Source organism: Dermacentor andersoni, chromosome 4, assembly GCF_023375885.2.
Source record: "Dermacentor andersoni chromosome 4, qqDerAnde1_hic_scaffold, whole genome shotgun sequence".
Taxonomy (NCBI): domain Eukaryota; kingdom Metazoa; phylum Arthropoda; class Arachnida; order Ixodida; family Ixodidae; genus Dermacentor; species Dermacentor andersoni.
The window spans coordinates 37,579,228-37,605,333 of record NC_092817.1 but is presented as its reverse complement, the minus strand read 5'-3'; the positions used below and the strand labels follow the sequence as shown (position 1 = coordinate 37,605,333).

At 44.7% G+C, this 26,106-nt stretch overlaps 1 protein-coding gene across 7 annotated transcripts in view; it reads right to left on the bottom strand.

Moving 5' to 3' along the window:
* Positions 1–9,424: 9,424 nt before the first annotated feature.
* Positions 9,425–26,106, bottom strand: part of LOC126536643 (uncharacterized) — a 64,867-nt gene continuing 48,185 nt past the window's right edge. For all 7 annotated transcript variants that reach the window (XM_055073620.1, XM_055073619.2, XM_055073622.2 and 4 more), the window contains 4 exons: positions 23,506–23,693; positions 16,133–16,436; positions 12,672–12,725; positions 9,425–10,697 (listed from right to left, as the gene is read on the bottom strand). In XM_055073620.1, the coding sequence (XP_054929595.1) occupies positions 9,898–10,697; positions 12,672–12,725; positions 16,133–16,436; positions 23,506–23,693 (1,346 nt within the window). In that variant the 3' untranslated portion in view covers positions 9,425–9,897. The remainder of the gene's footprint in view (positions 10,698–12,671; positions 12,726–16,132; positions 16,437–23,505; positions 23,694–26,106) is intronic.

Genomic DNA, 26,106 nt, shown 5'->3' with positions numbered 1-26,106 from the left:
TGCAGTGCACGACGTCATGGCCTCTGCCAGCGTGGCAGTGGGGTCAGGCGTGGGAGGAGGGGGAACCCCCCTCCTCCCACGGTTCTTCTCCGGTGGCTGCTAGGGTGCCTCGATGTCCTCCTCGCCCGCCGCTCCGTATAGACTGGAGACAACCGCAGCGTCTATTACGGAGTTGACCATGCGAATCACGGACGCCGTAGTAGAGGCCTTTGGCGGACGCAGTAGGGACGCGTTGCTGGCGCTCGTGTCTTGAAAGCGATCTGCGACGTGGCCAAAGCATGGCCAAAGTGCGCGCCCGCGCGGGCGTCATCTTCAAAGCGATCTGCGATGTTTGCAGAGTGCGCGTAGTGCTAGTGGCTTCGTGTGCGCTGTGCTTTCGACGTTTCGTTCGCGTTGAAGCGAGAGATGCATGCAGGTCAATTCGCTTGTGTCTGCCACGATTCCTCACTCCAGAATTTTGGCAGCGAGTTTCCGCGCTCATCGAGGGAGATGTGTTCATGTTTACCTGTATGCGCGTGACACCGTGCTGGTTAATTTAGTTAAAACACGTTGGCGAGCTAGTCGGTTTGAATCCATGACAAAATGTGTAAGCGCGACTGAACAAGGACGTAGAAAGAAGCAGACACAAAAAAACAGCGCTGTCTCTGTGTGCTTCTTTCGACGTCCTCGTTGGATCACGCTTACACATTCTATCATTTAAATTTAGTTAGTAAGCGAATGTTTAGAAGTTTATACGGCTGATAAAACCACTATCGTAACTTCATACAGCTATCTACTAATTTGCTATCGCAATCTGTGCTTCGCCTTTTGGGTGGAGTTGCAAAATTTCTTTTCTTCCTCCACGCTTTTGAACTTTCCATGTTCGTTATTGGCCAAAGTGACGCTCCGCCCCGGGTGGAGTGTCGGAAGGCATTGACATCGGGAAAAGGCACCACTACAAAATCGTGACATTAGTGTCAAATGATGATTATCTATTGGCATCCTCTTTGAAACAGGGTGGTGACATAGCCATCTAGCCTGCTTGATTTAATAAGTTATACTATACATGCTTTTCATTCAAGCCACCGGCCGCCTCAGACTAAGTTTACCCCATGCCATCCGGAGGAATATCACCATACCTCACCTACCTCGCAACATGCACACAATGCGCAGTGTAGGGAAATCCGGGACTGGACCTAGCACAAGCAATACGGGAGCTAATTCTCCGCGGTCTACACGGATGCGGCATCTTACCCCGGATGAGCAGCCACAATAGCCATCGTAACCATGAACAAGGAACGTCGGAACAGCATTTCATTCCTCCAAAACGATCGCCTCCAAGCCGAGGAAATGGCCATAGCCTTCGCGCTCTCCCAAACAGAGGTTGAAGTCATAGTGACTGACTCTCATCAGGCGTGTCGCAGATTCGCTAGCGGGAAAGTTCATACCAACACGCTAAGAATAATCAATCAAAAGTCGCTAATGATATCAGTCATGATCATCTGGGCGCCGGTTCACCACGGTATTTCTGGCAATGAGATCGCTCGAGATTTGACCTGCCTAGTCGGCGCTGAGGAATCCAAGTCCGAGGACATGCACCCTCTAGTGTACCAAGACATCACACAACATTACGAGCTAGCCCGCAGAACATACCCTTCCCCACACAAGTTGCTACCTAGACAGCAGTAGAGCTTCGTCCGAGCTCTACAAGTCAACATGCTCCCTCACCAAACCAGAAATCACTATAGCCCCTATACAATTCTATCTGCAATGCCGCTTCTGTGGAGAACCAAGGTCCCTTAGGCATATAGTATGGAGTTGAAGACAGGCACCACTGAATCCTCTGAACTCTTATCACACCAACGAGCTTTGGGAGAAAGCCTTGGCCAGCTTCTACCTTGAAGATCAGCAACGGCTGATCACGAGGGGCCAGGACGTGACCCGAGCTCAAGGCATTCTGGAATGAGGACGGCTCTCCAAAGCTACATTTGCATAATAAAGATGTTTATTCTGTCTTTCTCTCTAGCATCTTTGTATATATCTCTTAACCTTTTTTTCTTTCTCAAAACTTTCTAACTTGTACCAACTACCTGTAACAGATACAGTCGTATCAACCCCATCCCTGCTTATCTCCCACCAATACTCTAAATGTCTCTTGCTTATCTCGACCGCAGAGTGGTGGATGCTTCAGTCCACTTTAAATCCAGGCACTTCTGGAAGGTGTATGCTATCTACAGGTCCGACGGGGTGAATCCTTTCGCATTCCATAAGGGTGTGAGAGTTTGTTGTGTCGAGTGGTCTCCAGATTTTTTATGCGGCAAGCACATCTCATCTTGTTGCAAATATTTGTTCCGGCAAGTTTCCGTCCTTAGGCAACCAGCTCGAGCCTCAAATAGCAAGGCACTGCCCTTTGTGTTATCGTACAGACTGTCCCATCCAATTTCTTTCTTCCCATTCTTGCAATTCTCCATGGTCTTATTTGTTTACATTCTTTGCATCAAATTCGCTCTCTCTCTCTCACTTTCTTTTTGATGACTCCTGGTTGTCTATTAACACTTTCATTTGCCTTATACTTGATTGCCAATTTTCTCGACCTCTCCCTCCAGATTGTGTCCACGCTTTTTGGGTACAGATACTGGTGCACTTTAGCAGTTCATTTAATTTGATCAATGTTCTTGAGTCCTTCTTCAAGACTAGTTTTCCTCTGCGCTTCTCAGACTTCAAAAGAGGCCCAAGCCATGTAAACCTGCACTGCCTCATTTGTGCTTTTAATGTGGGCTCTCAAAGCCAACCGGCCTACTGATCTTTGGTTAACTTCCAACTCCGACAAGATATACGATTTTAAGCACAGAATGGCATTTGCGAACGTTAGCACTGGCACCATTACTCCTTCTGATAACACACACCACCTCACACTTATTGTGGCCCCAAAGTGCTCCATGTTTGATTATTGCTGCATTCCACATCCCCTTCATGTTCGCATTATCTTGGTGGGTGCTTGAGTAAGTCTTTCCTTCGTTTATGTATACACCGAGGTATTTGCATTGCTTGACTATGGGTATGACTTGCTTTTGAATTGACACCACTTAATTACTCATCTCTTCATTAAAGGTCATAATTCGCCATTTCTGTGTGCTGAACTTAAGGTCTAGATTTGTTTCTGCATTGCCACAGATACTCACAAGTGTCTTTACAAATCTCTTGCATTGTCTGCTAGTAGCCACATGTCTGCATTCACCAGTCCGAGGACCTTCTGTTGCCCCATTTGTCCATTACGCATGTAGGATAAATCAAACCCCAATTCACTGTTTTCCCATTGTCTTTCAATGCCTTTAACACAGAGCATGAATAACAATGGAGACAGAACATCCTTGCTTCAGTTCTTGGTGAGTTTCCACCACTTCATTACATTTTTGGCCTTCCCATACAATTTGTACTCGAATGTCTCTATATACTTCCCTCAGCAGCTCCACGAAATTGTCATCTACGCCTTCATCCTTGAGAATATCCCATAAAAATTCCCTATCTACTTTGTTGTTGGCTCCCTCAATATCCAGAAATGTTATCCATAAAGGTCTATGCTGACGTACTGAAATCTCTATTCACTGAGTCTGCGTCTGAAGCGTCTGCCTGGTCTAAACCCATTCTGTAGTTCGCCCAGTACATAATTTTTCTCTAAGTGTAGTGTCATTGCACCAACAGCGTCTCAGAAGCGCTGCTAGCGTCTTGGAAACGCCACTAGCGTCTCAAAAACACCGCCAGCATTTTGGCAAAAGCTATATAAGCGCACGCATTGTGGAATAAAGAGCATCCCTTCGTTGGCTCAAGTGTGCGTCTGCCTTGCTATATTATCTGGCGACGAGGATGGGAACGTGTCTGTGAGCAGCGCCTGTCTGGCTACCATTGGCACCGAGCGAAGTGGGGGCGAGTAGAGTGACTGAACATGTTGAAGATTTAGGAATTCAATACCTATGTCAAAGACGGTGACGAAGACTTCAACTCGTATGTAGACCGTTTTGACCATTACTGGAAAGTCACGCAAATTGAAGATGGCAATTTGAAGAAATCCACTTTCATCACTGCCCTTGGAAGTCGCCTGTACAAGACCCTCAAGGACCTGCTGTTGCCTGCTACACCAGAGAACAAGTCGTTTGAGGACGTGGTCAGCGTCTTGAAGGAGCACTTGGCGCCAGTTAGCCAAGTAATAGCTAGGAGGTTCAAGTTCAATCGCCGGCACCAGCTCGAAATGGAGTCCGTCTCAGCGTTTGCCATTGAACTAAGACACATGGCTGCGAAGTGCACATTCGGGACTTTTCTGGACGATGCGCTACGTGACCGCTTTGTTGTGGGGCTCCGAAACGTGGCCATTCAAGCAACGTTGCTCAAAAGGAAAGAGCTCAACTTCGAAACAGCGTGCGACTTGGCAAAAGCAGCAGAACTCGCCGAAAGAGAGTCGAAGAGCTTCCGATCGTCCAATGGAAATTTGCGAATGGACGAAGCCATCCACGCTGTCAGCAAGAAAGGCCATCTACAACAAAAACCTAGGGTAAGCACACCACAAGGTTTCTGTCTTAGCGGAAATTGCTACTGACGCGGAGACAAGCACGACGCAAGTGATTGCAAATATCGTAAGGCACGATGTCACTGGTGCAAGAAAGTAGGCCATTTAGCGAAGGTTTGCATGAAGAAAAATGGCAAAGCGGCTAATGCACTCGAGGTACAGACCGAGCCGGACCACTTGCACCTTTTTCTGAAAAAGTTTATTTAAACAAGCAAATTCAGAGGTTCTACCTAGTAGAACTGAAAATCGCGGGTCAACCTGTGAGGATGCATATGTAGATACTGGTGCAGCCATATCTATTATCAACGAGCAGATCTACGCTAAACTGCCTCGGAAGCCAGAACTGACAAAGTGCCTTCTCGAACTGCAAAGTTACGGTGGCACGCCACTCGAGACGACAGGACAGACACATGTAAGTGTCGAGTATGAAACTCAAAAGAAAACTTTGCCAGTGATCGTCGTTCCTGGAACTCAGCCATGCCTACTAGGGCGCGACTGCCTTGTGCAGCTCAAATTGAACTGGAATCCCGTTTTCAACGTGGAAGCGGAACAAAAAGTAAAAGTCCTGCTGCAGATGTACCTTGACGTGTTCAGCCCGCAAGTTGGTTTGATAAAGGGCTATGAAGCGAAAACAGTTTTGAAGGAAGAGGCTCATCTGGTCTTCTGCAATGCTCGTCCTGTTCCCTATGCACTGAAAAATGTTGTTGAACAGGAATTGCTCGCACTCAAGGACAGAGGCATCTTGCAGCCAGTCATGCAGAGCGACTGGGCCACACCACTTGTAGTCGTCTCAAAGCCTGAGCACAAGGAGAGGCTATGCGGCGACTATAAAGTCATGTTAAACTCTTTCATAAAGACTGAACACTACCCATTGCCACTCGTAGAGGATATCTTTGCAGTACTGGTTGGTGGAAAAGTCTTTACAGTGCTTGATTTAACCACGGCATATCAGCAGCTGCCAGTGCATGAGGATTCGCATAAGTTGCTTACTATTAACATCCATCTTGGCTTGTTCAAGTGTCAGCGCATGCCGTACGGTATTTGAAGTGCCCCAGCTATTTTTCAGTCTGTTAAGGACAAGATGCTGAAGGGACTGGAAGGAGTTGTGTGCTACCTGGATGACGTCCCCATAGCTGAAGCATCTATCGAGGAATGCCAGAACTGGGTTGAAGCTGTGCTCGCAAGGTTTCAGCTCCACAGAGTTGCAAGACAAATGTAAGGTTTTCCAACCCTCTGTGAAGTATTTAGGCCACATTATTGAAAATTCAGGCATGCGCCCTTGCACAGAGAAGGTTAATGCTGTCAACAGTGCTCCAGCACCCACAAACCAGATGGAACTAAAAGCCTACCTTGGCATGCTTTTTATGCCAAATTCATTCTGAACATGTCTGCCAAGCTGAACCCACTGTACAACCTACTGAAGAAGGATCAAAGCTGGCATTGGTCAGATAAGGAAGAACGCTGCTTCCAAGAAAGCAAGCAATGGCCGACAAGCGACAACATTTTGAGCTTCTATGATCCCTCCAAACCACTATGATTAGTGGCAGATGCATCTACTCACACAGTAGGAGCGGTTCTTTTTCATGTTGTGAACGGCCATGAAAAGCCGATAGCATACGCTTCACACACCCTGAGCAAAGCAGAAATGGGTTATTCACACCTAGATAAAGAGGCATTAGCTGTTGTTTTTGGGATAAAACGCTTTCACAAGCACATTTTCGGCCGTGAATTTACAATTTTCTCGGACCATTTGCCTCTGAAAGGGTTGCTCGGACATGATAAACCAATATCGTACAGCAGCAGCAGCCTGAATACAAAGATGGATGCTTTTGCTTGCAGCCTATCGCTTACACATGGCAATACCGCAAAGGCAACGCAGTGGCGAACGCAGACGCATTGTCGTGCATTCCACTGAAAGACATGCATGACGTCAGTGACTACGTCCAATTCTTTTCGGTGACTGACGAGCTGCCCGTATCGGCTAACAAGATTCACAAAGAAACCAGCAACAACCGAGTCTTATTGAAAGTACTGCTGTACACACAGCACGGATGACCTTCAAGAGTAACCGAAGAAGTGCTCATGCCGTACTTTGCTAGGCGTTATGAGCCATCTGTTGAAAATGACTGCATCACATAGCGCAACCGAGTACTCATACCAAATTCGCTGAAATGCTTGGTACTGAAACTCTTGCACGAGGGGCACCCAAGAGAGACTCACATGAAAATGCTTGCATGAAGTCATGTCTGGTGGCCTAAGCAAACTGAGGACATTGAAGAAACAGTGAGGGAATGCACAAGTTGTCAATGAACTCAAAATGCTGTGCCACGCCTTCCAATCACTTCGTGGCATTGGCCGACACGACGGTGGCAGAGAATTCACCTTCGAATACAGCAAACCTCATCGGTTGCTTGTTCTTGTAGACGCTTACTCCAGGTGGGTAGAGGTCATCTGCATGTCTGTCACAACTGCAGCCAAAACGGTGGAAAAACTACAAACTATTTTCGCAGCTTTTGGCCTGCCGGAAGAGGTTGTCACCGACAACGGCCCACAGTTTGTGTCGTCGGAATTCGCAGTTTTCCTCTCATCAAACGGAATCCGTCACAAGACAACACCACCTTATCATCCGACGTCTGATGGAGCTGCTGAACGCCTTGTTCAGACCGTGAAAAGGAACCTGGAAAACAGTTGAAGGATGAAGAGCGAGCGGGAGTTTCCAAATCTATTCAACATCGCGTTGACCAGTTCCTTTTCCACTACAGAAACATCCCACGTACAGCAATCAGAGAATCCCTGGCCGAATTGTCCCCATCATGGAGTCCAAGGACACGGCTAACCATGCTGCACCCCGAGCTTCACAACCGGCTGGAGAAAGACGAGCGACGGCACGTTCAGCAGCCTGCTGCCCACTGGCGCGAGTTCAAAGAAGGTGACGCGGTGCGGGTGAAGGGAACTAGACCAGGTGAACCAGCATGGATTACTGGTATCACTGTCAGACGAATCAGTACTGTGACTTATGTTGTGAACATACAAAACCAACAGCGGTTCGTTCACGCAGACCATCTGGTAGAGGCAACGTTTCCTGTCCCTCAGCAGCCCGTGATTCCTCTTCCTGTGCCATTCCCAAGAACTCGGCAGACACTCCCTCCAACGGAATCCGACTCGCCTGCATCGGCTCCATCTGTCAAAGACAGACAGCAGGGGCCAGCAACGCCACAAGAAAAGGGACCTGCTTGCCATACACCTGAAGCAACTCCATCCCAATCCCCCGACCTCAGCCAACCAGGTGTGGAAAACGCAGAATCACCCAGGCCCATCCCTCTTCGGAGAAGCACAAGAGAGCGTCGGCAGCCCAAGTGTTGGGATTACAATTAAAAAAAAGTGGGGGGAAAGAGTGTAGTGTCATCACACCAACAGTGTCTCAGAAGCGCCGCTAGTGTCTCGGAAATGCCGCCAGCGTTTTGGTAAAAGCCATATAAGCGCGCACACCGTGGAATAAAGAGCACTCCTTCGTTGGCTCAAGTGTGATCTGCCTTGCTATATCACTAAACACTAAGACAGTTCTAATTTTATGATATGCACTGCCATTCTATATACCACCGACGCTACTGTAACTGGCCTGTATGAGCTTGTTTTATCCTTATCACCTTTGCCGTTATGAGATTGATCTTGCTTTCACGCCATCCAACCAGCATTTTCTTGGTTCTAATAACTTGCTCTATCACAATAAACAGCAGTGCCTTTTGGACTGAGGTTTTTGATTAGCTATATTTGGATTTCATCAGGTTGTGCTGCCGCGCAATAAAGACATTTTCTTTTGCTTTTTTCCAGTCAAAAACGTTGCAGTCCTGCACCCACGCGACTACCTCCTACGTCATAATGTCATGACAAAGTAACCTTCTCGGAAACGAAATCGAAACTGGCTGAAGAAAAGCTGTTAATGTGACGTCATGGATTTCAAACTATTTTACAATTTCCAGGCCATTACAACCTAGCAGAATTCTTGGAACTTGCCAAGTTCAGTCCCTTTTAGAATACAATGGTGTCAATCTTTACCAATAAGGTGTTGCCTAAAGCCCCTTGATCAGCTCATGCTTTCATAGTGGTAACTTTAGAGTTATCGATACCTGAGCAGACGCAGTCAAAAATTTATGATGTTATGGATAGGTAGTGCCAAAACTTGAAGGTGCCATCGCTGCCCACCTTTTGCTTTTGCGTCTCTTCTGCCTTACCACACAGTAAGAGTGACATTTTCGATATTGTAGAAGGGTAATTTATCAATACAACTGAACTTATTTTTTTTCTCTTCAATGTCCCTAACACATTCTAGGAAAGAGTGGTTCTCAGTTCTCACTTAGTACGCTGGTCTTGTTAACTAGGTCCTGGCACTGATGAGCATGTCTTGTGACAATGACCAGCCTATGACCAAGAGAAGTGCTTGTTGCAAATTTTTTTACCTCGATAAGCTACAAGCACACGGATGAGTAAAAATGTGACAGTAAATGACAGTGCGCGTGAATCACACGCAAAAAGGCGGCTCCAGTGGCTAACTACATTCTACGATTCTACTGTTCTATGAGCCATGGTCATCAAACGTACAACAATGGCTTCAGAAGCAACATTTTTGGGTAAAAAAAAAAAAAAAAAAGCTCGGATTTCCTTAAATTTCTCTTTGTGGCTGCCCATACAGGCCGCATGGAACCTTTATGCAATTGTGTCTACATGTAGCCAATGGAGAAAAATTTCCAGGCCAGTTTTCACATAAAGCCAGTGTTCTGGCTTGCTTAGCTCCATAATAATAAACCGACAGTCATGCAGCACTTCATTTTACAGCACACATGTACTGACAGAGTTCATTAGTTCTACACAAAGGACATCCACGGATGAAGACAGGGACTTCTGAGTTACTTTAATTGCATGATGATTTACACACAAGAAACATATATATTTACAAGAAAAAGATCACTGTCTCTCCACTGCTCAGTTCTCTTGACTCGATTTTATCTTCTGCGGCTGAAAGCACTCCAGGTGGCAACACCACTTTCTCCACAAGGAGTGCACAAACACAGAAACACAAAATGCGAAGAAACAAATGTCTACAAATGCCCACAACTGTTCACCCTTGCCCATCCCAGATTGAGCACAGCTTGTAGCTGAGGTGGCACAGCTTGGCTGGAAGAGCAGCAGCCAGGGCACACCATTGTGAGAGTTTTGGCCATGTCAGCAGGCTTATCACTTAAGTCCCAAACAAAGAGGGAAGGTTAGAGTTGTTCTTTGGCGCGATGCAGTTCTCCCCAAGCAAGAAGCTCACACACTCACACACTGCAGGTGTCCAAACACAACAAACACAACTGATGCTACGACTCATCGGATGAAGATTCTTCCTCGTCAGAGCTCACTGGCAGTTTCATTACAATGCAAGTGTCACCATCACCTGAGATCCACTCTGAAGTGTCTCCTAAATCACCCTCATTATCATCCATGTTGTCCTCATGAGAAACTTGGTCTTGTCCCCCAACACCTTGCAGTGAGCTGTTCTGACTGTCGTCACCACACCCCACATCTGGCATTTCATCGTCCGGGCTGGGTGGCAAGTCTGGCTCAGGCAATGAAGAGGGTTCTGCTAGCTGCAACGTAGACACCTCCGCATCGTTCAATGCTGCCAATGCTCCTGATGAAAGAGGCTGGTCTTTATCTCCTGCACCACCACTAGGGCTGTCTTGTGCTGCGGTTGCCCCGCCTGGTGTGGGTGCGTCGTCTGCCGTGGGTGTAACGCCTTGTGATGGTTGCCGATAGATAAACACAGTCTGGCCTGAACGCAGCTTGACCCGCTTGATGACACAGGGCCCGATGATGTGTTGCGCTGCAGCAGCAACCTTTGAAAGGTCCCCAAGCACGGTGCCCTTTGCAGGGTACAGCGTGTACTTCCTGGGTGTGTCTGTGGGCGTTGGAATACTGCGTAAGGCGCCAATGTGGCCATCATTCAGCCTGTAGGTGATAGCTGCTGAGTCATCACTCCCGGTTGTTGTTGTCTCCATGTCACCCTCCTCGCATGTAACTGCCTCTACCTTTGTTGGGGCAGTTGTTTTGGTAGCTTTGTCCGGAACCTTTTGTGGCGGCGGAGCTTTCGACTTGTGTTTTGAAGTTTTCTCTGCACCTGTGGAAGTTGTCAGTGATGCGTTACGACTAACATGTTATGCCTATTATGTTACAACTACTAATGTTATAAGCCACCTGTCCTGCAGAGTTTGGACGAAGAAGACATAGCAGACAAGAAAGATGACGAGCTGTACCCCACACTTCCACCAAAGATGTTACGGGGAGATGTAAAAAAAGGGTTTATGTACAATACTTACACAGTGGCACCGAGTGTTACCACAACAACAAAGATGGCGAGCCAGGGCACAGCTCATCCAGACATAGCATGTATGCTATGTCCAGACTCTGCAGCACAGGTGGCTCATGACAATATTGTGCTTTAGTCATAAATTCAAAGCTATCTTTGTGTGCCCACGGCTAGCATTCAGAAACCAAGATGGCTTACGGGAGCTGGCAAAATATGTGGGCTTGCTAGCGTGTTTATCTCCCATGGTCCAGGTGGGTAAACCCATGTCAATACAATTATTCATTATAAGTGACAAGCTGATTTCAATCGCCAGTTCCTTGATATTTTTATCTTACTCCTGTTGCTTTGGCTAACACTGTCCCTGTTATCTTTAAGTAGTTGTCTGTGAGATTACGGTTATGACAAAATAAAAGAGGGGGCAAGCTAAACAAAGGGTGCTCTTTAATCTTAATTCAGATGCTGCAGCAATATATTCAATATATTCAATGCTGCAGCAAAATATTTTTTCATTTATCTTTCATAAATTAAAATCCTGATGATCATGAGTACCTCACATGCATGTACACAAGCATGGTGAAAATAAACATAAAACTTTCAACCTCTTCATTCCTGGAATTTTTTTTTTTCACTGCTGTAGCATTCATTACTAATGAACATATTTTCAGTGCTGCCTCACGAAAAAAACTTGAGTTTGTAGAGAAGCATTGCAATGAATCCGTGCTACTACCTTTTATAATTATATCTTATATGTTAGTTCATGATACACTTTCGTGGCTTATTTTGTACCTTGTTGTATCACATAGATTTTATCTGGAAAAAAAAAACAACGTAACAGCCGCGAAAATGCAACAGCAAGGAAGACTCCAGATCGCCACCGCGACAGTGCCCCTTTATAGTTAATATGCTTCACTGCATAACAAATATTGCAGCAAAGTTGACTTTGGGAAGCCGGCAAAACCTACAACCGTGCCGTGACACGCTTATCGTACTTCCGAATTTGCCTAACAAAAACACAGCGAAGAACAGGACCAAATCAGAGACGACGTACACAGCACTAACAAATACCTTCCAATCCTTTCGTCATGGACCAACAAGCCCAGTTCAGCACCTCTCACAAATTTGCCTCTGCACCACTAAATTTATGCGACTGCTGCATTATGCGAAGTAACAAGCAGCAACATTATAGAATGGCAACATATCAAATGGGAACATAATATATGTTTGAAAATGGACTTTAGGTTGGGACCATGAAAATGCAACATAGCAGCGGGGAAAACACAACAGCGAGGAACGTATCAACGGGTTCCACAGTAGCTAACCAAAACCCATGCCTTTATATATGTTCAGATCCTTTGCAAGTTTATTATCTTTGCTCAACATTTCTTTCCTGTTCAGGAGCAGAACACTATACAATGGCCCCGTATAATTCCTGGACTTTATTTTTCAAGAATCCAGCACACCTTTCTGGAAGTTTTATTCAAGATAAAGTAGTCTATTTCTTTTTCAGTGTCCATTCACATGGAATTCCAGAAGTGTTTTTCTGCAATATATTTTGTTCTTATAAAGATTAATTATTGTTGGAATTTCAACTACATACGTAATGGTACACCTGCTTTATTGGTAGCACACATTATTTCCAGTAAGCATTCACTATGGCGTCAAGGACGTACCCTTGAGGCAAGAATGGAAAGGTGTCGTTAGTCTTGCATTACAATTCAACAAAACTAACACTCCATGCATCATGCACACTGAACGGAAAAGCAAGCAAAGCTAGGCAGCACCTACCAGACTCAGAAGAAAGCTTCTTTTTCCCATGCTGTTGTTTGCTGGTAGTGGAACCTATGCACAAGGGAAAAAAAAATTAAAATACAATGACGCACTCAAGCAAAATATAACCAAATGCAAGCGTTCTTAACAATAACGGGGTGGCAAAACAACGTGACAAAAGGAAAATAACCCCTTCAGGTGCCAATTAATCCTGTCCATTGAAAATTTAGTTACATGATATTTCTTGTACCTTCAGAATTATGAAAACTGTACAGATGCCGAATAAATTAGGAATTTTAAATTCTGCAGTGAATATTCTCAAGTTTACAGAATGTGGACTCCAGGAGAGAACTCTTCATAAGACTGTAAGATATGAGAATCTGAACTATTTCCCGTCTAGCATACTTGAAAAGAACATATCTAGACAGCTGAAATATACGCATGATGTAAAACACAGCGAAAAGAATGAAAGGAGTGAACCCGCTACATGAAGACAAACTGACACTGTGAGGGCAAACATCCAGCCTTCCAATTCACTCAAGCCTTCCAACTCATTTTACTTAAACACATTGCATCTATTATCCAAGCTTAGAGCACAAATTCAATCAGAAGTGCTTCAAGAAGTTTGCAACATGCTTACAATAATATAATTTTAATCAGTGCTTTTGATTTTGATGCAGTACTTTCGCTTGCACAATTGTGCACATAGCACCTGAAGGGGATAAGCGGGGACAAAAAGGAACGGACCACAGTATGGAGTTTGAGCCATTACAGAAAACATTACAGCAGAAGATAAATTAAACAAAGTCATTCTTGACAATAACAGCCCCGCACACTTAAAGGGGCACTAAAGGCAAATACTAAGTTGGCATGGACTGTTTAAATACAAATTCAGAAACCTCGCAACACTTGTTTTGTGCCAAGAAAATACTTAGTTCATGAGAAAATTGCATTTGAAGGGTCCGAATGCCTTTTTCGAAATTCTAATCTTCCACCACCCAACCAGGAGAATGGTGACTTTGCATATTCCATCACCAACCTTTGCTGCCATCGAGTGAAACAACGCCAGACAGACGGTAGCAATGAGCCAAGACAGAGTGGTGGATTCGCCGCTGCAGCTGCTTTTTGGTCAAGTAGTGCAGACTGTTCGGGCATCCCGCAACATCACACAGAAGTTGAATTCTCTGCTACTTGCTGTTTGTGCAAGTTCCGCAAGCCAGCAAAACCAGCGCAGCACTATGCGATAACGAAACTACTGAAACGCAAAAGTCAGCGCAGAGTCGCGCGAAAACAAAACCTTTCGATTGCCCGCATCGTTGTCAAGGGTAATTTCAGCGAGTTCTTTTTTCTAAAAATGAAATAGAACTGGACAAGTAGCGCTTTATTTCACCTTGTAATGCAATACAAGGATGTCTTGTGCAATGATTGGTTGAGTACTAGTGACAGAATTTAACTGAGGAGTGCTTTCGTCATCAGGCAAGTACTTGAATGTCCCGGGGGAATCTCTAATCATGTCCTGCATTTACCTCAGTTTCTCGATTATGAAGGCTCTGTTTGCAATAATATTGATGCCTTAGAGATTCTCGAGCACTAATCTACTGCTTTTGCTTGACTTAATATTTTTCTTTAGTGTCCCTTTATTGACAGCTTTATTGACACCAGTACTACTGATCTCATGCTGATGTCACAAATTGCCGCTACAGGGTGGCTAGTAGAAATCATCTGCAAGACAGCACAAATTTGGAGTACACATGGCCACATTTGAAATTAATTTGTTAGAAACCTATGCAACTCTCAATCACGCCTTTCGGCGCACATGACAAAAGTGTCAAGCCAAGTAACCAATATGAACTTCACCGAGACCTGTACGTCCAAAAAAATCACGGGAGTTGCCCTTTAGTTGAAGAAAGTTGAACAGGAGTCTTCTTTTAGGCTGCTGGGCTGCTCTGCAGGCTCTTGCTTCTAGGCTATTCCAAGCCATGTTATGCCATTTGCACAGTTTTCATAATCGCAATGTAAAAGAGTTAAAACTCAACCCCCATTGTAAGACATCCACCAGTGTGTACACTTTCTTCTTATCATATGGTTTTGTACACTAGTAGAATTTGTTTCAAATCACCTACACTATGATTACACTCACCTCCACTCGAACACGCACACACATGCACGAATACGATGATGATGTGTTGTGTTTAATGGCACAAGGGCCACCTATGTGTGCCAATATGGCAGACTCCGAGAGAGACACAGAACATACATGCTCCAAAACTCCTCTCAACAGCTGATGCTGCAAGAATGACCTGACTGATTAACTAACTGATTCATGGGGTTTAACATCCCAAAGCAACACTGGGGCTGTGAGGGACACCATAGCACAGGGCTACGTATTAACTTTGTCAGGGTTCTTTAATGTGTGCCTAAACCTAAGTACACAAGCATTTTTGCATCTTGCCCCAATCGAAATGTGGCCAAGGCAGGAAGGATCAGACTGATTTCACCATGTTCAGAGTACACATGCAGTGCCCCTGCTGGTGTCATGATGACAGTAGTCCTTTCCACTTTCTCACTGTACTTGTGTTCAAGGCAACATTGAAGGGAATGCTGAGCAGAACACATTGCGGACTTCTTTTTCAAGTGAAATTTATGGAAAAGTTACGGGAGAGATGCATCTTTTCAACCCCTGCTCCTGTTGTAGTTTGTTTTTACTCTCACTTCCCTGCCTTCTGATCTAGAAGTACTGACTCTTGGGCATATTGGTAATCTAAGAATGGTGCAGACAAACAGGGACTAGATAGAAAACAGACAGCTGCACTTGTCCATGTTTTTTATCTCCTCCCTTTTCGCTCGTGCCATTTTTCCTTAAGTACTTTTGATCTTGAGGGCGAAGCAAATTTGCCATAGTGCAAACACAACATGCTTCTCACCATAGTCACCATTCAGCTCAGATTAAGTAAATCATGTGTGTCATACCCCTATTTCTTGCGCCATTTTTTTTAGCTGTCATATCACCATGTGTGCATTAGTTGATATGTGCAGCTTCCTCACTTGTACACCTGCTCATCTCTGCCTGCACTGCAGTTTCGTGTATGTGTCTGGAACTCTGTATATGCTCATATGTCGGGAATCAGCCCAGTGTGTGGTGCAACTTGTCCTTTCCTTTTGTCTCTGTTATGTTCGTTTGTATGTCTAGGGATTTATGCGAACTTCACTATTTATTTTTAGCAACTCTGCTCTAGATTTTGAGAGCCTATGACCTTGTTTCTTCTTATCTTACATGTTTTTAAAATTATTTTTGCTATATTAAGTGAAAAGGAGCAGTCGTCACCATTATACGGTGACCAAATCCCCTTTCATTTTCATTTCAATAATAATAAGAAAGGACTGCATTCTTTGCAGGAGTGGTGGCATTGTGAAACTCATCACGAAATCAGTTTATCAAACATGTGACCTCATGCTCAGCAGCAATGACTTGCACTTACTCCCTTTCTTTTTACTTTTTGCTGGCAATGCAGAAAGTGAAGTAGGAACACTGCCGCCATTGACCAAATCATCGGTCGCCTCCCGGATGGGAGGCACGGTGGAATCACTCAGGTCACACACTTCACGAACAGCGATGGGCAGCGGAGCCGGCTGGGGCTCAGCCTGAGGCCACGGCGGGGGCTGCTTGCCCAGGCGGCTGGCCTGCAAGCACAATTCAAGGGCTGCCCGACGCCGCTTCAACCAACGCTTCTCTTCATGCAGGTGTGCTGACAAAACCCTCAGGCAGCGGAGGTACTGGTTAGCCTGAAATGTCCAGACAAAGCGGCCACCACTCAGTTTTGCAATCCACAGCACTGCTGTGCACTTTTCTGTAATTTCAACAGCTGCAAAAGGTGCTTCAATTAAATATTCTCAAGGTCAACAGGTTGAGAAGCAAATAAGATAGCTTTCAGTACCAACAAGCAGCAAGATGGTCAATTCTGAAAAATGATTAAGGAAAGGCATTTTTCTGAGCTTCCACTCAAAGTGGCCCTCAAGCACCGGAGTGAGACAGAAAAAACACAGGAAGATAAGTGCTTGTCTATGTGTCTTCTCGTTTCTCTCTCAGCTAAAAGTTCATGCTTCACACAAAAACGATGCAGCACCAAGCAGCCCAATTCATTACATACTGAGAATGAGAGCAGATGTTCAGCAGAGCTGAGAAGATACAGTCACCAGCTGATAATCTTACACCAGCAATTCGGACACGCTTGATTATTCAGACAGCTCTGTGGCACCGCCACTAGCTCCATAGACCTAATATATAAGGACGATTAAAATTTCATACATCTAACAGCACACCGTGCGATAATTTCGACTTCGACTGCACAACCATGTGATTATTTGGTCACCGAGTCAAGCAAAAATAGTAATATTTTCATTTTGATGCATCATTGGCATGGTCATCGGTCATGTCGCCGGCGCCTCCTCAAAACAGAAACTAGCAAAGCCTAGTCGATCTAGTATTCGCCGAAGAAAATTTGGTGCATGCACTGACTACTTTCGTCTATCTGTAGCGCCAGCATGACAACGGTGAGATACCGGTCGTGATTTTGTAGCGATGCTTTCCGTATGAATCTATGCGACTCTTATCACCCGCTGTTCATGGCCAGCTAATCACGTTAAAGACATGTGCGCAGCATCTCTAGCTCTGACCATTGATGAAGCACGAAAAGCATGAGAAAGACTAGCATAAAAAGCACTGATATAAAATCACAGTCACTGACTTCCTTGGCCAAAGATGTACATGCGGCAATGCACTGATAAACTTGGGCCGTATCCTTGGATGTTGCTTTCAGATGCAAAGCTGAAGGCATCCCCGAAAGTGACCATCCGAGAATACAGTACACATCTTTTGGTCATTTGTGGAATGAAGTCATTAAAATTTGGGCGAATGTGGTATTTCAGACTACCGATTATTTTTACTTTTTGGCGGTCCTCATTGACTCCAAATTATCAGTTGGCGAATATATACAGCAAAAAGCTAAGCTGATAGGTAGGGGTGTGCGAATACCGAACAGTAGATTTTGAACTGAATATCAAATTGAATTAAGAAAGAAGAAGTCAAATATCGAATTGATTATCAAATATCAGAAAAGTTTTTGCAATATTTAATGCTTACAAATTTTGGACAAGGAAATACGATGATGCACATATTCGGTGGTCTCCTAGGATTGCATAACAAATATATAGCAAGCTATCAATAACACAGTTACACAGATATCAAGATATACACTATGGTCTAAACCAAATTAGTGCGTCAGCATTGATTACAGTTCAGTTCTAGTATATGAAGGTCTGGAGAATACTTTTTTTATCAATCGAATTATTGTTTAATAAAATCAAGTGCTTTTTCTTGCTCTGAAACTAAACAATTAGTGACATTCTGTTATACTGAATACCAATGAGGTTCTCAGTTTAGTAGAGGACCTGTGTTTTGTGGCCATCTTTTATTTATTCCACAGAGAGTTTTGCTTCCCTGTTTTCCTCCAAAATGCAGGAGGACTATCTCAACTTTACGGCAGGTGGGTTCTCATAAGGCCAACCTGCACGACGAACAAAACAATCGTGCATCATGCGACTCGATCACCACTCCGTGCAAAGCTAAATATAGCCTTCCGTGTGACGTTGCGAAAGGCACAGCTTAGCAGTACGCTGAGCAGGAATAATCGCATTTGAGAAAGCTTACTATGCCATCATATGAATAATTTATGAAACTAAAACTGGTGCTTACCCGGACTATCAACTTACATAAGTGTGGAATTTGTTGCCAATTTCAAGCTTTAACAGAATGGATAACTGGGCTAGTTGGTTTACATGCATCTTGAAACTGTAAAAGCGCACAAAGACAAGGAACGAAGAGAGTCTTGTAATGCATACTCGTAAGTCCTACTCCGTTTTTGTGTGCATATATTCGTTTCCTTTCAATAAAATTTTTCAGTTGTGAGTAAGTGCTTCGTCCTGTCCACTCTCTTCGTTTCTTGCACGTTGCCTCTGGGCAACGTGCAAAAGCTGTGAAACGAAACTTCGAACGCCATCGAGTACAACGACGTCACTTGTGAACCATCTCAAGAACAAGCATTTTTCTTTGCACAGTGTTCTTAAGAGACACTCAAAAACACACTGCGGGAAGCAAGGAAGACCAGACGGTGCACAGCCGCTCATCAAAAGCATGCTGAAGTCTGGTAAGGATCTATCGCAGCCCGAGAGAACAGCGATAACCACTAGGATTGCCCGAATGCTGGCGCTCAACCTTCAGCCTTATGTCTGTGTCGAAAATCGAGGTTTCAAAGAGCTGATAAACCACATGGAGTCGTTGTACAGGATACCCAGCCGCATGACATCTTCGAGGACAATTATCCCGGAGTTGTACAGAGACATAGTTACAGCTGTCAAGGAGAGAATGCATGCGGACTACCAGAAAAGCATAGAGTCGATTTCGTTTACAAGTGATTTGTGCACGTCGAGGTCTAACCAAAGTTACATCAGCCTCACCTGCCACTACTTAACCTCCAACTTCTAGATGAGAAGATTTGTATTGGACAATCGGAGAGTGACCTAGAACCACACTGCTTGCAACAACCTGGAGCACCTGCAAGCAATGATGGATAACTGGGAGCTGCCACTGCAGAAAGTGCCAGTCTATGTGGTGACGGACAATGCACGAAACTTCCGTGCGTCCCTTAGGGGCATTTCTTGCATCCCAATGCAGTGTATGGGCCATACACTGCAACTAGCTATCAAAAATGCCAAGGAAGAAACAGCGCCATTCTCAAAAAGTGTCGCGCCATTGTTGGTCGTTACAAACACAGTGCCCAAGCTGCGGCAAGAATGCCAGCGACGGATGGAGCACTCAGTTTTGGAACTTTTTCAAGACGTGGAAACAAGATGGAACAGTGAGCATGACATGCTTTTGGGTCTTGTGCAGCTGAAAGAAGCCATCTGTTTAGAGCTTGCCACTTCTTTTAAACAACTGTGCCCAACTTGACACCACAGGAGTGGAAAGCAGTGGCAGGGCTCGTCAAAGCTTTTGAACCAATCGCATCGGCGACCAAGGATCTTCGTGGCAAGTAGTACGCAACTTTGTCATCAGTAGTACCATTTCTTCTATGGAACACAAATGGTCCTGAAAAACTGCGTTGCAGTCGATGACGACACCTCGGAGTTTGCAAGAAACTTGCTTTTTGAAAAGCATGAGGATGGGGTTTCCAGGACAGGACGAACAAAAGGAGTATGTGTTGGTAACCGCCTGTGACTCAAGGTTTAAGAACCTCTTTTTTGTGCTCAAACATTCCAAGAAACAAGGCTCTTGGAGCTTGCAAGAACCGAGTTGCATAGCTTTCCAGGAGAAGCATCAGGTGACTGTACTGAAATGTCAACATGTACAGCTCACAAGGAGCGCATCAGCAATATGGGACAGCATTGAGATGCTGGCAGCGTCATCAAAAAGAAGACACTCCTCCAAAACGGCCAACACGGAGGAGTTTCAGCGGTACCTTTGAGAGCCCACTTAGAGTAAAGACCAAGACCCTCTAGCGTTCTAGAAAGAAACAGGCGAGCAACACTTCCCAGGACTGTGCAAGATGGCCATGAAATACATGGGCACTTCAGCAACGAGCGTACCAAGTGAAAAGTTGATCCCAGATCACGTACAAGAGCAACTTTTTTTGCATGAGAATTTGTAAATATTCGAGCTCCTAATGTTGTTATTCGACATTCGATTCGATATTCAGCTTTTTTTTCTTGATTCGTTTCAGTATTCAATTCGAGACTTACTAATCAGTATTCGCACACCCCTAGCTCTTACAGTCATCCTGAGAAAGCATCTGCCAAGCAGATCTTGATGGGTAAGTGACTGTGCTGTTGAAATGTAGCTTGTGCAGCTTCGTCATCTGCAGTTACTTGCTTTGTGCACGTTGGCTGGTCCATGTCGCACTTGCCTGCTGGGCTGCGGTGCACGCTTGCACTCTGAGAGCTGGGACAGGAAAGATGTGTTTGGCCTTCCTCTACTCAGCGTTGTGTACTGCATAGCCATTGCTCGTGTTCGAGTACGTATTCGAGCACTGAACAACCATGCAACACATTGGCATTCTTGCAACCGCTCAAATAACGAGCGCAACAGGAAGAACGCATGTCCAGAGCAACGCCCCTCAACTCGAAAATGACGAGCGAGCAATGCGCCTGGCTGCCTAGGTGCAACATGGTGCAACTGAGAGATCAGCAGTTGCGTACAGTTCTTCAATATTCGCCATATCCGCATCACTACCGCTTTGCCGCCAGATGCTCGCGTCGTCTGCACAGGCGCTTTTTGATAGCTGCTAATAACAAAATCAGGCAATTACCAGCCCTGCGGCTTCGCCAAGATTACTATAAGAGTACAGTGGGCTCTCACTGCAACGGACCCTGATAATCCGGCAAAGAACATCCGTTTTATCCAAGTCCATAATATCTGAAACGCCTCACTTCCGAAACTTTGGTCATGATGCGTAACAACGTTATTGCAAAGAATGAGTGACGAATGTCCAACGTAAACAAACAAACAAACAAACAGACAGACAACAACAACAAAAAAAGTCGCAGTTTCGCCTGAAAGGCAAAGCATCGATTGTGATAGCAAATTAGCAGGCAGCTATGCGAGGTAAAGATAGTAGTTTTATTGGTCGTATAAAGTTGTAAACATTAGCTTACTAACTAAATTAAACGAATAATAACACTAAACATTAGGTATGTGCTTGACTGAATGCATGTATTTCAGCTGAATAGCGTTAAATTGCACTGAATTTAGAGCCTTAACTCTGCCCATTTATAATTTTTCATAACTGAACATCGCACTCATTGTTGTCTGACGTGCGCTGTCTTCTGTTGACATCAGCTGACATCCGCTTGGATTAAATGTTTGATGCTGCAAATATCTGTATACTGAATTTTCATTGTGTTTATGATATCACTGCACAGAGATGTGTGCTTGACCAGTGCTTTGAGCATTGATATGCTTGGTTTAAATTGTAGCGCATATTTTTGTGATTGCGTAAAAAGTTGTAAACATTAGCTTACTAACTAAATCAACAAGCATCGTGTCATGCATGCACAGGTAAACATGAACACGTCTCACTTGATAACTGTGAAAAGTCGCTGTCAAAACGGAGTGAGGAAGCACGGCAGCAACAGCGAGCAAATTGACTTCATGCTGTCTCTCGCTTCAATGCGAAGTAAACGTAGAAAGCACAGCGCATACGAAGCCAACGGCACTGGGCACACTTTGTCCACATTGCAGATAGATTTCAAAATATGGCGCTTGTGCGGGGGCACACTTTGTCCACATCGCAGATCGCTTTACACTCTAAAAACAGTTGCATCCTTTGGGGTGTATATTTGCCACACAACAATAATTGTCATCTGTCTTGTCCGCATTTCCTTTCTTTAACGCGGCGAGCTCGGTACTTTCCAGTAACAAATGGCATGCGCGTTATCAGCATGACATAGCATTCCCGACAGGAAAGTAGCGGGCGCAGCATTTTCAAGAAAGGAAACGCAAGCAAGGCAGATGACAATTGTAGTTGTGCGGAAAATATACACCCCAAAGGGTGTGAACTTTTCTTAGAGTGTAAACATATGGTGCGTGCGGGCGCACCGTGAACAGCAGTCACCGGAGTAGAACCCTCTCCTCTCTCACCTCCCCCTCTCATGCCTTGCATGCGAGAGCCGGCGTGCTTTCACTCCGCTTTCCTCCCTCCCTTTTGCTCAAAATATTGAGCCGCGATCCTCGGCTGACCCTCGCAAGTCAGTTGCCAGCCCGTGTCGACATGGCAAAAGTCCGTTTTAGTCACCTTTGTAGCAATTGCTACTAACGGGTGGGTGTCCGATTTTCCCTTTATTCACGCTCGATATTGACAAAAATTGCCGTCAATTTCGTCTGCTGTAGCCGATAGTCCATTTTACCGCGGTCCATTAAAACCAAACTTCATTGCATAAATAAAATAGGTAGAGCAAACTAAGGTTGAAATACGGTCCGTTATATCCGAAAGTCTGTTGTACGCGGGTCCGTTATAACAAGCGTAGATTGTATTTGCTAGGCATCTATAGTCAATTTAGCACAAGTGAAATTTCGTCGCAGTTGGCCTTTAACATGTAGGTGCTCCTGTGTTAGGCGTGTTGAATGGGATGGTGCATAAATAAATGGCTATGGAAGCACAGGTATCTCTGCAAACAAGTCTGTACTTCAGAAAACTTGCTTGTGCATTCCAAATTTATGTGCATGTATCAGAAAACAGCATACCAGGAAAATGATGAAAACTTTCCATATCACAAGAAGTCAGTGCCTGAGCACCACATCCATTGCACTAACAAATGGTGAATTAGTGTTGCTCTGAGTACAACACAGCAAATGAGAAAGCCGAACACCAGTTCCACTTGTGGTAAATTTGTGCAGCAGTTCCCTTTCAAGTGCATGTTTTCAAATAAAGAGAGCTGAAGGTTTGCACTTGTGTCCGACTTTGTGGTGCCTTTTATTTTCATCCCTGCCCCATACAGTTAGCCTATATGAATACAAACCTGGTAGCACCTTTCATTGCCCTGATGACATAGATACTGCTTATACTTTACCAACAGAACTCCCCCATCTCGGGGAGTGTTCTTATACATATATATATATATATATATATATATATATATAATGTAGCAAGCTGAAAAGGCAGTCAAAAAGTGTGGAGAGGGCGGGCCAGACAAGGTGTTTCACTGGCACACGTGTACATGTTCCCACTGAAGGACACTCGTCACGCACTGTTACCGACTGTGAGATTCCACATAAACAGAACAGCCAATGCTTTGATCTCACCTGTGACAGGACAGACACTTTGGACACGGGCTTTGTGGAGGGCGTCCTAAAGACAACATTCTGAAGCGCCATTAACAGGTTCTGCATCTGCTGCCGTCGAATTCGTTCACGGCAGGCCTTGATCTGCATTGAGTTCTCCACGTCCTTGACGCGAGGCTCTTCACCCACAGACAACTCCTCATCCGTGTCTGCAACGAAAATGGCCAAGGCCAGGAAACAATAATTTTTCACGTCTTAATTACAAAACATGGTTCTTGCTGCAGTCACCAACAGATAATTCAGGCTCGGTGGGAGTCGAAATAATCAGGAGTTCGAAATATTGGACTCACCAGAAATTAAGTGACTTTACTCCCCAAGTGGCCAAAACAGCTTGTCAAACCCAATGCTGCATGCACATATACAGTAGAGCCTCATTCATATGTTTTGAAATAAAAAAAGGTTGGAGGGCATGAAGGCGTCAAAGTGATTCTTTCAGTGCCCCACAAGCTCACTTCGCTTTGCAAGATTCTCGAAAATGATGATGCGAAAACTCAGACGTGTGCAAGAAGGCGCAGGAAACAAGACATGACGTGTGTCGAAAAGATGGAGTACGTGGTTCTGCTTTTGTGTGGAAAGTTATACATAAGGCAGACAGGCAGGTGCTTAAATTATAGGCTCCGTGAACACCAAGGGCACTTAGGCGTGCATTGCCAGGACTGTGGGTGTCTGCCGGTATTTGAAGATTGCTCGGTGATCGCTAAACACAGAAATCGGATGACCGGAGAGACCATAAGAGGCGGCTGAGATAAGCAGACTAGGTGTCGACTGTGTCAGCACCGCCTCGTTGGGGTCGTCACGAAAAGAACTTGATTACGTATGGTGACAGCCACAAAGGAAACAGTAGATCAGTGGTGGTCTGAGACTGTGCTCTGTGTAGACAGTGTTATGCGTAGATAAACCTGTCGGAGCTTGCTGCACGTATTACAATATCTTTCCGTTTCTTCTTTCCCTTCCTTTTCTCATTTTCTCTTCTTCCTTTTTATCATGCCTGTTTAAAGATCCTCTTGTTATCTCGTTTTCACCGTTCATCCCTCCTTACACATGTCATACATCGCCCATGTATATAACACATGCCATTTTGCAAATAAAATTCAGTTAAAAGTTTGTGCTTGTGTTTGCCAAATCACTGTACTTTGTCATTCAGTTTGTGTGCAACAACTATTGATTATGGATTGCTACCACCCACCCAAACCAGTACCCTACTTGGAATAGGAAACAAAGTGTGCACCTGCATTAACATTTTCACATGAGACGGGCAGGCGAGTATTGCGGGGAAGCAGCTGCGATAGGCAGTTACTGTTGTCAATCGCACACACCTTGTGCCTTTTCTTGTTTACGTGGGATCTAGCCACCGAAAAACGTTTCATACGATCACAGTTAGGTGATGTGATGCAGTGCCTGCTGACACCGCAACGCAAGGACGCTGAGGTCGGTGCACTCAGCCAGTGCCTTGGTGCTGGCTGCAAAAGACGACGAAAATAACTTGGGTGGCGCATGCTCGATCCACAAGCATGCCACGCGCAGTTCGGTTCCAGAAGCCTGCTACACTAGTCCTTTTGTTCTGGCGCTCCACTGCAACCCTTCGGTTCCCAACAATGTATTTAATGTTTGCGTCGAAAGACAGTGTTTTGCGGGAATGTATGAACTGGTAAAAAAAGAGTGTAATTGTTCTGGGTAAGGAAATCGCATGTAACGGGATCGTATCAACAGGTTTTACTGTATTTACATGCAACATTTTTATTCTGTACTTCGACCATCATCAAGCTGTCTCGACGGGTAGACTAAAGTATGGTCAATGCATGCGTAAAATCAATATCTTATCATTTTGAATGTAGATCAGCCACGCTCCAATAATTGGATGATATTATGTTTCTTTGCTACAGTAATTTTTTGGAACTTCCCATGGCTTCACCACCACATACATTCATAGTGCAGTTAGCGCTACTTGAAGCTGCTTGATCATTCTGAGCAACACAATTTTGTAATAGCAGTCAAGGAAGTCGGTATTTAATATGTAAGGGTACCAATGCAAGATGCTGGGAACACACATGAGAAACCCTATATGTATACTTTACATCTTAGCAACTTGGCTTCGCTTGGCTTGTACCATGCCTAGTCAATCCAGTGGCCACGGAGACCACTGGATTGACTAGGCTTTGCTACTTTTGGTTTCAGTGCAGAACTGGCAATGTACCAAAACGAAAACACGAATCCTTCTGCTAAACTTCGCAGCTGAATTAATGCGCGGTTGTGAAAGCAGAGTGCGAATTATCAAATGGCATGCTGTAATGTGTCCAAAAATTCGGTCATCCTTACAGGTTATATCTACAGGGCAAGTGGCAGTGCCACAAAGCTGTCCAATTAATCAAACATGACCAAATTATCAGTGTCCAAATAACTGATCGGCAAGTCCATTCATTCACAATTGCACAAACTGGTGGTCACGCACAAGAGTATCCACAAAGCAAGAGTGTGAAAAAAAAATAAATAAATTAGGGGTGCACAAATATTTGAAAACTTCGAACATTATAGAATATTTTATTTTTAATATTAATATTCAAT